Source organism: Rhinopithecus bieti, unplaced genomic scaffold (assembly GCF_001698545.2).
Source record: "Rhinopithecus bieti isolate Rb0 unplaced genomic scaffold, ASM169854v2 scaffold_11252, whole genome shotgun sequence".
Classification (NCBI taxonomy): domain Eukaryota; kingdom Metazoa; phylum Chordata; class Mammalia; order Primates; family Cercopithecidae; genus Rhinopithecus; species Rhinopithecus bieti.
Window position 1 is genome coordinate 851,840 of NW_016806895.1, and position 15,414 is coordinate 867,253.

Sequence of the window (15,414 nt, forward strand, 5' to 3'; positions counted from 1 at the left end):
AGCATTTCCTCCTCCTGTCTTATTCCTGGCTAATGTCTTCCAGACTCAGATATTGCTGCTTCTGAGAAGTTCTCCTGACCCTTCTCTTCCTGGATCTCTGTTCCCGCCACACCCTTTGCACAGCTGGTTCATAGCAGTTAGCACTGGGCTGGGCTGCCACTTTCTCTGCCTGACATCTCACCAGCCTGTGAGCTCCTTGAAGTCTGCACCATACCTTATTTCTGCATCCCTAGGATTTGGTGGAGTGCTAGGCACACAGTATACTTTTGTTGAAGGAAAAGAGGGAGCAAAGCATTTTAGCTTTCTCCTGTAACTTCATTCACATCACAACCCTTGATGAGTCTTCCCAAACCAGTATTTTGTTTCTCTGAAAATGATCTGCTACTTAGAAGCCACCTGGTCTCCCAGATTTTTAAAAATGTATGACTCGAAGGATAACTGCCATATATCAAACTTTAACTCTTGCAAGCTAAATACTAGTAGGGGCCGGATGTGATGGCTCACACCTGTAACCCCAGCACTTTGGGAGGCCAAGGTAGGTGGATCACTTAAGCCCAGGAGTTTAAGACCAGCCTGGGTAGCATGGCAAAACTCTATCTCTACCAAAAAAAAAAAAAAAAAATTAGCTGGGTGTGGTAGTGCGCTTCTGTAGTCCCAGCTACTTGGGAGGCTGAGGTGGGAAGATGGCTTGAGCCCAGGAGATGGAGGTTGCAGTGAGCTGAGTTCACACCACTGCACTCCAGCTTGGGCAACATAACCAGACCCTGTCTCAAACAAACAAACAAACAAACAAACAAAAAAACACTAGTAGGTAGTAATGATGAGTTATTGCTCCCTTTTTTGAGATACATTTTTAAACCGGGACATCAGTAGATAATGACTGCTTTCTTCAAGTAAGGCTGAGGCTGACCTCTAGTTACTTTAGACAGATGCAGCATTGTTATTTTAATATCCAAAATAGTACAATTCAGAGGCAGAACCTAAGAGATTACAGTGGTTGGCTTAAATAATTTAATTTTTGAATACATTTACTTATCCCTCTCTATTAATGACCAAACCTTGAAGGAAGGAGATGTTACAAGGGCTGGTTGGAGCTGTCTCCTCTGGAACTCTGAAGAAATGAACTGGGATAGATATCTCAAGACACATGGTTCTTTGGCTGGGCGCACGGTGGCTCACACCTGTAATCCAGTATTGAGAATAAATATATGTGGTAATGCTCAGCTTTGAAGGGAAGAAAAATGGACCCTTTCTGGCTCCCTCCTCTATGCCAAGAGAAGAGAACCACAGCCTAGAAAAGGAAGTAGAAAACACCTTCCTGTGTGACCCAAGAGTTGAGTCACTGCAGGTTGTGGCATTGTGGTTAGGGATTTCAGAGAAGTGGTGTTCTAAGATTTACTTGGCCTTGCCTTTATATTCTTTTATAGGGAATGTAGGAAATTCAAACTATGTGTGAGAGCAGGACTCTTTAAGAGCCGTTCCAGTGAGAAATCAGTGGGTCTGCATTTGTTTGCCACTTCTTTTTTTTTCTAGTAGGGATGGGGTCTTGCTATGTTGCCCAGGCTGGTCTTGAACTCTGGCCTCAAGCAATCCTCCTGCCTTAGACCCCAAAGTGCTGGGATTACAGGCGTGAACCACTACGGCCAGCCTGTTTGCTACTTCTCACCAGAAACTGTTTTATTAAAATGACATACAATATTACAGATTTCGGGAAGTCTTAGGTTACACCATCAGTTTCAAGGAAAAGGAAAAGGATAGGGTGGGGAGAAAAACCACAAAGATGCCTCATCCAGTTGAACTAATCTGTAATCTCTAGCATGTGTCAGGTCTTCCCTTGTTACCTCATTGAAACCACTATGTGAGGTAGGACAGGTTTAGAAACTGAACCTGACTAGAGATCTGGACTGTCCTAGGAAGTTAGTGGGCAGATGGCAGGGCTTCTTTTCTTTGCATCCAGTGTAGCATTTGGCTAACTGAGGCTGTCTGAGTATTCTGTGCTTTCAGCCCAAAGTAGTAGGGAATGCAGTCTGCTGGTTTGAGGTTTCTTGGGCAGACTCACCAGGATGCTAGCCCAGGGCCTGGGGCAGGGAGCTACCCATCAAAACTGGTAATTTGCAAAGCTGTAGTCACCAGCCTGATGTGTCTTTTTAAAAATTCTTTCTGGAACAAGGCAGAGTGTAACCATTTTTTTTTTTTTTCTTTTTGAGATGCGGTCTCACTTTGTCTCCCTGGCTGGAATGCAGTGGTGCGATCTCACCTCGCTGCAACCTCTGCCTCCCGGGTTCAAGCGATTCTCCTACCTTAGCCACCCGAGTAGCTGGGACTACAGGCATGTGCTACCATGTCCAGCTAATTTTTGTATTTTTAGTAGAGACAGGGTTTCACCATGTTGGCCAGGCTGGTCTCAAACTCCTGACCTCAAGTGATCCACCTGCGTCGGCCTCCCAAAGTGCTGGGATTACAGGTGTAGAGCACTGCACCAAGGTGTAAACAATTTTCAAACATCACATGCTCTAAAGAACAGTATTTTATTCCTGGGGACTGTTGCTATTTCTTCTTCTCATTAGCTACTGGAAAGATTGAAGTTTTGTCAACATGTTAACAATAGCAGGTCTTGTCTTCTCAGAGGAGCTCAACAGTCTTGTTCTGAATGGATATGGTTATGTGACTTCATGAAGCCAGAGCAATCCTCTTCTTACCTCCACCCCTGCCTGTGCTGGAACCAGGTTCTAGGGTGCCATCAGCTGACAGTCTGTCTGAGAAAGCCTGAGCTGGCTCATCATGGTCTACAGGTGCTCAGAGGGTTGACATGAGTTTGGTTCAGAGAGATGTACATTCCAAAGCCTATCTTTAGAAGATGACAGCATCTGTTCTCCTTAGGCAAGAAGGACAGATGTAACTGGAGAACCAATTAGCAGGAAACATAACTGATGTTGTAAATCATCTCAGTTACTATCTTGAACTAAATTTTCAAGTGTATTTTGTATTCATATATATATTTTAACTCAAGGATCACATTCATGCAAAGGCATCTATTAACACCGTATTTGTATCATTTGCTCTCGAGGTTAACGCTGGTGTATGTTAGATGGATATGTTCCGAAGTGACTGGCCTGGATCCCCACAGTCACTTTCCTTGAGTCCCCAGTGCCACTATCTGTGCCCCTGTCTTTCTCAGTCATGGTCCTCACTGCCTCTGAGAAAACCTACCTGTCATGGAGGCAATATGAGAGCAGAGTGGGGAGGAAGGAGATGTTACAAGGGCTGGTTGGAGCTGTCTCCTCTGGAACTCTGAAGAAATGAACTGGGACAGATATCTCAAGACACATGGTTCTTTGGCTGGGCGCACAGTGGCTCACACCTGTAATCCAGCACTTTGGGAGGCTGAGGCAGGTAGATTGCCTGAGGCCAGGGGTTTGAGACCAGCCTGGGCAACATGGAGAAACCTTGTCTCTACAAAAAAATACAAATTAGCCAGGTGTGGTGGCGCATGCCTGTAGTCCCAGCTACTTTGGAGGCTGATATGTGAGAATTGCTTGAGCCTGAGAGGTTGAGGCTGCAATGAGCCATGTTTGTGCCACTGCACTCCAGCCTGGGTGACAGAATAAGATCATGTCAAAAAAAAAGAGACAAGTTTCTTGAGGTTGTATAGTCTTTGGGAGTTAAATGCACCAAATAAAATTCAGATGTCTGCATTGTATTGGTAGTAACCAAATGAGTTTACCTAAATAACAGTCTCTCCAAAGGTTATTGCCCAAATTACATTGTATGGATAAGAGAAATTCTACTTACTTCAAATGGCCTGAATTAACCCCGGCATCCCCCATTCCCCACCCTCTAGTTTGGACTTCTAGTAACATTGCAACTTCATTTTTAATAAACTAGTATTTCAGGTACAACCTTGTTCTAACAATTAGCAGTCGCATCCCTTTAAAATTCCAGGAATTTGGCTGGGCGTGGCAGCTCACACCCATAATCCTTGCACTTTGGGACGCCGAGGTGGGTGGATCACCTGAGGTCAGGAGTTCCAGACCAGCCTGGCCAACATGGTGAAACCTGTCTCTACTGAAAATACAAAAATTAGCCGGGCATGGTGGCGCACGCCTGTAATCCCAGCTACTCGGGAAGCTGAGGAGGAGAATTGCTTGATCCGTTGGGTGGAGGTTGCAGTGAGCCGGGATCGTGCCAGTTCACTCCAGCACGGGTGAAAGAGCAAAACTCCATCTAAAACAAACGATTTGAAATAATTTTTAAATTAACTTCCAAGAATTCCTTTTGCATGGGGCTAAATCTGCCATGTATAATATTTGAGTCTGTAACTTGAAAAGCCATTAGTGCCCTCTCAGCACCAAGTGAGGATGCAGAGTCTTTGTTTTTCTCCTGATTTCACTGATTTGTTATTCCTGACAAGTCACAAACATTTCTATCCTATTCATATGTAGAAACAATTTGGAAAAACTGCACACTAAGAGGCCCCTAGCTTTTCTGCATGTCTGTTATTCTACCAGTGGGCTGCCTGTGGCTCAGCAGACCCTCCTGTGTGTCAGCCCACTTTGAAACCCATCTCTCTTGACTTGCTAAGAGCCCTGGTAGCAACAGGGGTCACAGCAGTAGGGAGAATGGGATAGTCTTATGCTGTCAAATAAAATAAAATAAAAAATAAACCTCAGTCATCAAGTAATTATATATGAGTCTCTAACCAAAGGGTGATTCAGTTGCTGTTAAACAGTTGGAGCTATTTAGCCTTGCTGAAATTCTTCCTCTGCAATGTGTGGATAGCGATACCAGCAGAGGATGCAAGAACGTGCACCTATCTGTAGAATGTGTAGCACAATGTGGTGTGTAGAGGCAGACAATTATTATCCATTTCCTGTCTCTGGCTTCTTTCAGGGATTTACTCACTAGCCCTGAAATAGAAGTGCTGTTCACAGATATTGCTAAGGTCAGGTAAGGCTGTTTTGATTTCTTCCTTACCGCCTGGTTGCATCATTCTGTTGATGCACTTGTGTTCTTGTTCCACTCTGATAGAGCCTGGAGAGGTTTATCAAGGCCAAAGGTAACATCTGGGGCCTGAAAGATCAGAGTAGTACTCGGTGTATATTATTACCAGCACTCAGGAGAGAACCTACAAGGCTGTGCCAGTGTATAAACAGTAAGTGAAAAATGAGAGCCTTTCACATTGCTTCCAAATCTGTTTGACATGAGAACTTCCTTGAAGTTTCAGGCTCCTCTTGTCCTACAATGTCCTCTTAAAAGAGAAGAAAGAGCAGCAATTAAACACTAGGTCTCACCTGACCTGGACTTACAGATGAGTTGACTTGATGCACAGTTAGAGAAAGGGAAAGTTCCCTCAGGCATAACAGCCAGACACATATTCCTTACACATTACAATGTTCGCATTTTTCATCATTACCCTAAGCTTCATGAAAAATTAGCGAGACCATTTCTTATGACCTTTGAACCAGAAGAATTTGCCACAGCACTCTGATAAAGAAATAGCTTTAAGGCTGGGCATGGTGGCTCATGCCTGTAATCCTAGCACTTTGGGAGGCTGAGGTGGGAGGATCACTTGAGGTCAGGAGTTCAAGACCAGCCTGACCAACATGGCGAAACCTTGTCTCTACTAAAAATACAAAAATTAGCTGGGCATGGTGGTGCATGCCTGTAATCCCAGCTACTTGGGAGGCTGAGGCAGGAGAACCCCTTGAATCTGGGAGATGGAGGGTGTAGTGAGCTGAGATCGCGCCATTGCATTCCAGCCTGAGTGCAAATCAAGACTCTGTCTCAAAAAAAAAAAAAAAAAAAAGGAATGGCTTTAATATTACCCAGTTCATCCTGCTCTTACAAAATGTTAACATCCCATCAGCCTCCTCACTCCTCTTAAAAAAAACTGTAGCAGATGGGTTACAATTCATGTTTTCTACAACAATATACTAGAACCAGGATTCAGATAATCCTAGAACTAGGGTTCTGTTCTACCAGTCCTTTGGGTACCTCAATACTATTGCCACAGTAGGCATTAGAGGAGAAAGCTCTTAAGAGGTGACATCAGGTTGGCATATATTTGTTGATTCAGTTCTGTAATTAGAATAGTTTAACATAAATTTGTAATCCTAGAGCAACTTTCATATTTTGTTCTTAAAGGTTATGGCAATAGAATAAAAAAATACTCACTGTGGCATAGATTGCTAGCTATCCACCAAAATCTATTCTCATTCTCTTCTGGACATAAGCTAGACCTGCATTTGCTGAGCAGTGCCAAAAGTGAGCAGGAGTAATGTGCCACTTTCAGGCCAGAGTCTTGAAAAGAGGAGGTGCGCTTTCTCGATGCTTTCTTTCTCTCCTGCTGCCTTGAACCTGGAGAGACCTAGACTTAGCCACACAGATGGCAAAGTCCTAGGTATGGGAGCCACAAGCCAGGTCTCTGAAAAACTGCATAAAGGAAAGCCTCCTGCTGACCTGGAATACCTACCCTGGATGTTAAACGAACAAGAAATAAACTGTTTCAGCCATTATTTGGGGGGAGTTGCTATGGCAGTTAATTTACTCTAATAACCTTACTTAAAATAATATTACGTATTATGCTTATAACTAGGCCAGGCATGGTGGTTCACACCTGTAATCCTAGCTCTTTGGAAGGTCATGATGGGAGAATTACTTGAGCCCAGGGTTGGAGACCAGCCTGGAAAACACAGTGAGACCCTGTCTCTACTAATAATCCCAAAAAAAGGGGAAAAACATGATTAAAGTCTGGAAGGATACAGTAGTAAAACCTGGGGAGTAGGTTTGGGACCTCTGTTATACACGTTATCATCCAATTTTACAGAGAATTTCAATTGCCAGTAAGGGAAGGGGGGAAGAAAGCAAAACAGTGCAAGTACAAACTATTTGTCATAGGAGTTCTTCTTTGACGCCCCTGATCCTCAGTGAACTTCCGTTGACTCCTTTAGGACTCATTGTCACAAGTCCTTACATGGCACTGAAACTGTGCAAATTATACAGCAGAGTTGGTTCTTCCTGAATATTCTAGGGGGGCAAAAAAAGAGCAGAGTTGGGAACAGGAAGGTAGGCCACTCAGGCAGGGCCTTTCAAGGTATTAATCCCTTTAGAGGGGGCTGGCCCTTAGCTTTGTGGATACAGAAACACAAGGTTGCTGAGTGCATAGCTCATCAGGCTTTCAGACCCACAGACTCATGCTAATGGTGCTGGATCAACCTAAGTGCCCATGCATAATTATGTTAAGCAGTAGTCCTTCCAGCGTCCACTGTCTAGAAGCTCTTGCCCATATTAAGGCATGTGGGAAACCAACTGAATAGCCAGAAGGCTGTTTGGTGAGATGGCATTGGAGTAAATGGAGTTGGACAATGTTGACAGAATCCACCACCCAGGTTGGGAATTAATCTAATGAACCCCCGACAGAAGTTAGTACCCTTCCAGCACCTGTAACGAGAGCAGAGTGATGGCCTGAATTAGTGACCAAAATCCTATGAAATTCAATCTCTCTTCCTGGGGAATGTTGCTGTAAGATTGCCAAATTCTCTTTAGGTTCATTTTTTAGGCTTTGTGCAGCTTTTTTCTAATACAAGTGAGTACTGTTTTCTCTCACGTTTATCTGAGTCCACATCCTGGTTTGCATGATTGGACTTGGGTAGTCCCCAAGTTCTGTGACTTATCCACTGGATTGAGCACTTTAATTCCTCTGTATTTCTTCTTGGTCATATGAGGATTGAATGAAAGCGCTTGGCAAATAGTTCTGAAAAGTTAGTTAATATTATTTAACTCCAGTTTGGGGCCTTTTTATGACTATTCCTTAAAGTGCAATGACCAAAATATAAATTTATAGAGTATAAATCTGTTATAATTGTACACCTAATATTATAAATCAGCAGGCATACCCTGGTGTCTTACATCTAATAAGAACCTAATGGTTGATGTGATTTAAGGAGAGTGCTGAGATAAACATGGAGGTGAAAGTAGAAGGCCGGGCGCGGTGGCTCAAGCCTGTAATCCCAGCACTTTGGGAGGCCAAGACGGGCGGATCATGAGGTCAGGAGATCGAGACCATCCTGGCTAACACGGTGAAACCCAGTCTCTACTAAAAAAAATACAAAAAACAAGCTGAGCGAGGTGGCGGGCGCCTGTAGTCCCAGCTACTCGGGAGGCTGAGGCAGGAGAATGGCGTAAACTCGGGAGGCGGAGCTTGCAGTGAGCTGAGATCCGGCCACTGCACTCCAGCCAGGGCGACAGAGCGAGACTCCATCTCAGAAAAAAAAAAAAAAAAGTAGAAACATCCCGGAATTGTCCAAGATCTGTGCAGTAGGCTGGGCGTGGTGGCTCATGCCTATAATCCCAGCACTTTGGGAGGCTGAGGCAGGCGGATCACTTGAGGTCAGAACTTTGAGACCAGTCTAGCCAACGTGGCAAAACCCTGTCTCTACTAAAAATACAAAAACAAATTTACTAGGCATGGTGGCACACACCTGTAATCCCAGCTACTCAGGAGGCTGAGGCAGGAGAATTGCTTGAACCCAGGAGGTGGAGGTTGCAGTGAGCCAAGATTGTGCCACTGCACTCCAGCCTGAGTGACAGTGCAAGACTTTGTCTCAAAAACAAAACCGAAAAAAAAGTCTGTAAAGTCCAGGATTGAGTTGTCAACAGAGTAAAGACTTGATATTGACTTGAAGGTTAATTAAAACTTTCATTCTCTTAAGTCTAAAGTGTCCTCTCCATATTTTGAGATTTGAAGTCCATAATGACTTTACTCATACCTTTTGTCTTTTTTTTAATAAAAGATTTTATAGATGTTTTATTTGGTTCACATTTTCTCTTGGTTCACAATGTCTTTGGCCTGTTGTCATATTCTTCTCCTCCTACCCCTGCCCCCGCTACCTTTTTATCTAGTTGTCTGGATCTTCTCCAGGTCAGGGCCTTTTATATGACTATTCCTTAAAGTGTAATGGCCAAAAGATAAATACAGAATTCTTGCTGTAGGTGTATCTTACCTTTAAGAATAGGTCTGGGTGACACAAGGGCTGGGGAGGAAAAAAAGAATAGGATAAAGTTTTCTGTCTTGTTTCCAATATCTCTTGGTAGCAATTCCTTGGTTGGCCTCATGGGTATTTGTTATGGTAATTTTTTATTTTTATATTTCCTCAGAATTTTGGCTTTGGATCGAGTTTGGGTTCAAGAGGTAAAGCTCAAAATTATAATTTAAATTCATGATGAGTCTATGCTGCTCTTAATCCAAACCTTTAACACAAATCTCTGCCAATATTAAGATAGGCCATGTCTACCTTGTTACTGCCCCTTCCCCACCAATACCGGGACCCTAAGAATACAATCTATGTCAATGTTCTGTTCTCTGATAGTTCAGATCCCTGTTTGATGGAGTCAGATTATTTAGTCCTCACCCTAAAGGTAGTATCCAACTTAGGTGGGAAAATATTCAAAGCTGTGAGAATATAGCACTAGTTCTTAAAGTGCTGGACTCATGAGGAATTCCTTAGGAGACAAATTGCATAGTAAAGGATAGAGGTTGAGCATCCCTAATACAGAAATCCAAAATCGGAAGTCTTCCAAAATCTGAGACTTTTTGAGCACCAATATGACATTACAAGTTACCCTGAACACACTGTATTAATGGTATGTCATATTTTCTGCTATTAAGTACCTATGTGTGAAAAAGCAAGAAAATTACTGCCTATCAGTAGCATATAAATTCAGAGTCAGGAAGATGGTGATGCCAAACAATCAGATTGTCCACATGGGTGGCTGTGATAGTGACACCTTTGTTTTCTGATGGTTCAGTGTGCACAAACTTTGTTTCATGCGCAAAATGATTTAAAATATTATATAAAATTACCTTCAGGTTATGTGTATAAACTGTGTATGAAACACAAATTTTGTGTTTAGACTTGAGTTCCATCCCTAAGATTTCTCAATATACTTAATGCAAATATTCCAAAATCTGAAAAAAAAAAGTCTAAAACACTTCTGTTCCCAAGCCTTTGGATAACAGGTACTCAACCTATACAAACTTTGGAGCCAGATGGCCTAGATTCGGATCCTGATTCTGGCACTTAACAGCTGTGTAACTTGCGTGGTTACTTCTCTTTGGCTTCAGTTTCCTCATCCACAGAATAGGCACATTTTAGTTGCCTCACAGAATTGTTCTGAGTCTTAAATAAGAATTTATGTTAAGCAGTTAGAACAATGCCTGGGATCTTGTAAATAATCAATAAATGTTAGATATTTCTTTTAGAATGTTTCAGATTGGCTTTTTATTTATAAAATATTGTAATATGTGAATTTCTTGGACAGGCATGGTGGCTCATGCCCATAATCCCAGCACTTTGGGAGGATGAGGTGGGAGGATCAGTTGAGGTCAGAAGTTCGAGACCAGCTTGGGCAACATAGCAAGACCTCATTTCTACAAAAAGAAAGTTAAAAAAAAAAAGAGAATCTCTGTATTTTTGCTAAATTAATAGTACTTAATTTCCTTTAAAATTGTTGGTTCTTTTTGATATTTTACTTCTACTCTATCACTCTGGGATATCTGAGGTCTAATTGTTCACCATTTTTTTATTGTTGGGTTAAGTCAATTGATATCTCTTAGTTCCAGTTTCCAACATCTGCAAAACTATTCATAATAGGATCAAGATAATCTTCCCACAATCATTTGACATTTTAAATTTTGCTGTGACAAAATGATTATATGTGTACTTTGTCACATATTATCATTGTGGCCTAGGCTAGTAAGAGTTGGAGATAGCACAGAAAATTCATCTTGCCATCCCTCATTTGTTTCCAGGCTGCCACCTAAAAGACTTTGGAGATTTGAGTTTTACTCCAGTCCCCAAAGATGATCTCTACAACAACCTGATAGTGAATCCGCGCTCAGTGGGTCTTGCCAACCAGGAACTGGCTGAGGTGGTTAGCAGAGCTGTGTCAGATGGCTATAGCTGTGTCACACTGGGAGGAGACCACAGGTAAGCTGGGAGCCAGGGGTGGTGAGGGGCTGGATTACATGGTGCTTTGGGCTCATCACTTAGCTTCTTTACCTGTTTCCTCATCTGGAGAAAAATACTCTACAGAATTTTTAGGGTAGATATTAAAATAAACAGCATTTAAATGTCTAAGATCCCGAGCTGCTGAAGGTGCACCGTGGCTTTCTTTGTATGACACATTGTACAGTAAGAACATGTACATTCAGACACAGCAAGTTCAGAGGTTCATGTGCCTAGGCAAGGTTCCTAGGCACTGTGTTACATGTTTGTCTCCTGGGAAGCTTTCTTGAGACACTATCTTTTGACTTTGGAGAATTAGAAAGATCCATTGATAGGCTGAATTTGAGAGTTTTTGTTAGCATTTCTGCTAACAGAACTGTTAGAAATCCCCTTTGGCATGTTATTACATTTTCTTTCTTTCTTTCTTTCTTTTTGAGACAGGGTCTGGCTCTGTCTCCCAGGCTGGAGTACAGTGGCATGATCTCGGCTCACTGCAACCTCCACCTCCTGGGCTCAAGCCATCTTCCTACCTCAGCCTCCCAAGTAGCTGGGACTACAGGTGTACACCACCATGCCTGGCTCATTTTTGTATTTCTTGTGGAGAGGGGGTTTGGCCATGTTGCCCAAACTGGTCTTGGACTCCTGAGCTCAAGCGATCCTTCCACCAAGGCCTTCCAAAGTTCTGGGATTACAGGTGTGAGCCATTGTGCCCAGCCATGAATACATTTTCTGCCTCCACAATATGGACCCTAGTGACTCATGCAATCAGTCCTTTGATCCTGTCTCCTCCTGAATTAGCATGTACTTGATTGAGCACTGTTCTGATATTTTCTCAGCAGTGCTACAGATTGTAGGAAATTTGTGATATATTAAGGCCTAGATGAAATAAATATACATGGAATAAAACAACAATATTGAATTCTACAGAATTTCAAAGGAGAAAGAGATCAATCTGGACTAAAATAGATTTCACAAAGGAATATGATTTGAACTAAGCAATGAAGGTCTTTGGTAGGAAAAAGGCACTGAAGTACTAGGAGTATTGAGCACTCCATACGTATTCTCAGTTCATCCTGTTAACAATGCTATGTGGTAGATATGGTTTTATCATTTACTGCTGGAAGCATGTAGGGACAGATTATGAGAACTTATCCAAGGTGGGCACAGTGGTGCATGCCTGCAGGCCCAGCTACTCAGGAGGCTGAGGTGGGAGGATCGCTTGAGCTCAGGAGTTTGAGGCCAGTCTGGGCAACACAGTGAGATCAGTTCTCTTAGAAATAAATAAATAAGAAAGAAAGAACACTTATGCAAGGTCTAGAACCAGGAAAGAGAGCTGGAATTCAAATCCAGTGTGACTCTTCTGGTGATTATTTTCCCTGAGGTGCTGAGAGAGCTTTTCAGATCACTGAAAAGAAATCTTTGTTACATCTGGAGACGCAGGTAGATTCCTCCTTGGGAGGAAAAAAAAAGACTCAGGTTGAAGAAAATGGTCACACCCAGGTTCTCTACTGAGATGACAAGGCCATTCAATTAAAGTAACCAGTGGGCAAGTCTCCTGCCTCCTTTCTCAGTGTGGTCTCTGGAAATTTAGTCTGTCTTCTGGTCTGACTTCTGGTCAAGTCTCACTGTTTGGGGACCACTGATCAATGTGATTACCAGAGATCTTGTTTTCTTGTGGCTATCTGTATTGCAGCCATGTTACTGATTACCGGCTCAATGTTAAAACCTAGGCAATCTGAAATTCTAGAGAGGAAGAGGTAAGTGCATAACTTGAATAGCTGTTGAACATTTTCAAGAAGAGGCATTTTTAGGTCACTGCTCCTTTTATGTGGTATAATATATATTACTACCTTAATCATCAAAGCAACTCTGATTTACACAGGTCAAGTATTATTATTATCCCTATCTCATAGAAAAGGAAACTGAAGTCTGAAGAAATTAGATGCTTTGTCTTCAGTCACACAGCTCTTCCTGGACTAAAACTCTAGTATTCTGACTTAATCCACTGCCTTTTCACTAGACCATGCTATTCCTCAAAAGACCCAACCAGTGTGGGACATGGAGCCTAGAATAGCTGTCTCATGCTATATTGACCAAGAAGGATGGTTGCAGTCCTAAGATGCTTAAGCTGCATTTCCCATGTATGTCAAATTCCTTGGTTACTGGGAAGTTATCCCACATTTATTTCATCAGGTGTATTCTTAGAATTGAGACAGGACAGTTGGCTAATTTAAGCGGAGCCCAAGGACAAGGAAAGGCAAACACAGAAAAACACTTTAAGAATATTTGAGGCCGGGCATGGTGGTTCAAGCCTGTAATCCTAGCACTTTGGGAGGCTGAGCTGGGTGGATCACTTGTGGTCAGGAGTTCAAGACCAGCCTGGCCAACATGTTGAAACCCCATCTCTACTAAAAATACAAAAAATTAGCCAGGTGTGGTGGCATGTGCCTGTAATCCCAGTTACTCAGGAGGCTGAGGCAGGAAAATAGCTTGAACCCAGGAGGTGGAGGTTGTAGTGAGATGAGATTGCGCCACTGCACTCGAGCCTAGGCAACACAGCAAGACTCTGTCTCAAAAAAAAAAGAAAAAAAAAAAAAATTGAATGCCATGCTAATATATATAAGGCAACATGCAATAAATCTTTTTACTTAGTGGTCTAAATGAGGTCTTTAATTTGTTTACCCTGTTAATGTCTCCAAGAGCTTTTCTTTCAGAGTTTGGTGAGTTGTTACCTATAGACCATATCATTTACCAAGATTTATTTTCTTTTTTTTCACTTTTGGAGACAGGGTGTCACTATGTTGCCCAGGCTGGTCTTGAACTCTGGGCTCATGTGATCCTCTCACCTCAGCTCTCTGAGTAGCTAGGATTACAGGTGTACACCATCTTGTCTGGCTTAACTTGATTTCATTCATTGAACAAATATTTGAGGTTCTTTTTTGAGCCAGGGCTAATGGATAAAGTTACGTGGATTTGCGGACAGCAGTGACATCTGTCACACTGCAGGGTAGCCAGTCACCAGCTTGGAATCTCTAGGGCTTTATATTTTTTCTTCCTGTCTAAATCACTCAAGGTTAATCTTTGGGAACTACAACTGCAGGTCTTGCTTCACCCAAACCCAGCCTCCATCTAGGCCCTGGTTTGCCCTGTGGAGAGAGTGTAAGTTGTTTGGTCTGAGGACATTTGTTATTGGTCATGTTTGCCAAGCAGAGGGCCTTCAAGATTATATTTGTTCTTTGCAGCCTGGCAATTGGTACCATTAGCGGCCATGCCCGACACTGCCCAGACCTTTGCGTTGTCTGGGTTGATGCCCATGCTGACATCAACACACCCCTTACCACTTCATCAGGAAATCTCCATGGACAGCCAGTTGCATTTCTCCTCAGAGAACTACAGGACAAGGTCAGTGGGCCGAAATGAAAAGGTGAATGCTTGCAGGGTTTTGCTGGGGTTGGTCTAGTTCAGTAAGATTGTGGTGAAGGGTGGGGTTGAGTGTGGATTACCACTCCTTCATTTGTTCATCACTATTATGGACCAGGCAGTCTGCCAGATGCTAGGGGTATAAAGACTAGGACATGGTCCCTGTTCTTTGGGCGGGGGGGGGGGCTCATAACCTTGTAAGAAAGCAAGGAGGGGTAGTAACTATAGCGACTGGTATACCCACAGCCTGAGGACTTCTTGGTTAGAGGCTCCCAGGCCATATTCTCAGACACACTGATCTAGAAGACAAATAAAACCATGCTCTGGGTAACATTTTCCTGAGCAGCTCAGAAGATATGGGAGTCCCTGTTAGGCATAGACTAGAATCTGTATATCCCTCCCCTCAGTGAGAGACCAAGTCAAACCAGGACACTACAAAGATTATTCATTGGACAGAAGTCCTGTGTCAGCTGTTGTCCAACTTGAGATGGCAACCAGGTTATGCTTCAAGAACCAATCTGTAAACAAGTCAGTAATGTGCAATGGGATAGAAAAGGGCTAATCAGCAATATTCCTGCTACTAGGTAAGTTAATGAGAAACCAAGACAACCTTAGAGATTTTATTCTTCGTGAGAAAGCACTACTGTTCCTCAGCTGCCCTTCTGAAACATTTCCACCTTGTATCACTTCTCCTTCCCTGAGGCGTGTGTCCTGTGTTGCTCTAAACTTACCCTGTGGGTGGCAGAAGAAAGTAGATTGCATACCCAGGGAGGCACATGGTGATGATCTTGGTGAGACCAAGAATTCTTGATTAATCCTGTCCATTCCTCCCTTTCATAGGTACCACAACTACCAGGATTTTCCTGGATCAAACCTTGTATCTCTTCCCCAAGTATTGTGTATATTGGTCTAAGAGACGTGGACCCTCCTGAACAGTAAGTTGATGCATTTGGCTGAAGTTTAGGGCCCATCCTAGCCAATTATGTTC

At 42.8% G+C, this 15,414-nt stretch overlaps 1 protein-coding gene across 2 annotated transcripts in view; it reads left to right on the forward strand.

Moving 5' to 3' along the window:
• ARG2 (arginase 2) overlaps nucleotides 1-15,414 on the forward strand; it is a 38,675-nt gene that overhangs the window by 18,423 nt on the left and 4,838 nt on the right. For both annotated transcript variants that reach the window (XM_017878600.1, XM_017878599.1), the window contains exons 3-5: nucleotides 10,811-10,988; nucleotides 14,249-14,408; nucleotides 15,267-15,361. In XM_017878600.1, coding sequence (XP_017734089.1) covers nucleotides 10,811-10,988; nucleotides 14,249-14,408; nucleotides 15,267-15,361 — 433 coding nt within the window. The remainder of the gene's footprint in view (nucleotides 1-10,810; nucleotides 10,989-14,248; nucleotides 14,409-15,266; nucleotides 15,362-15,414) is intronic.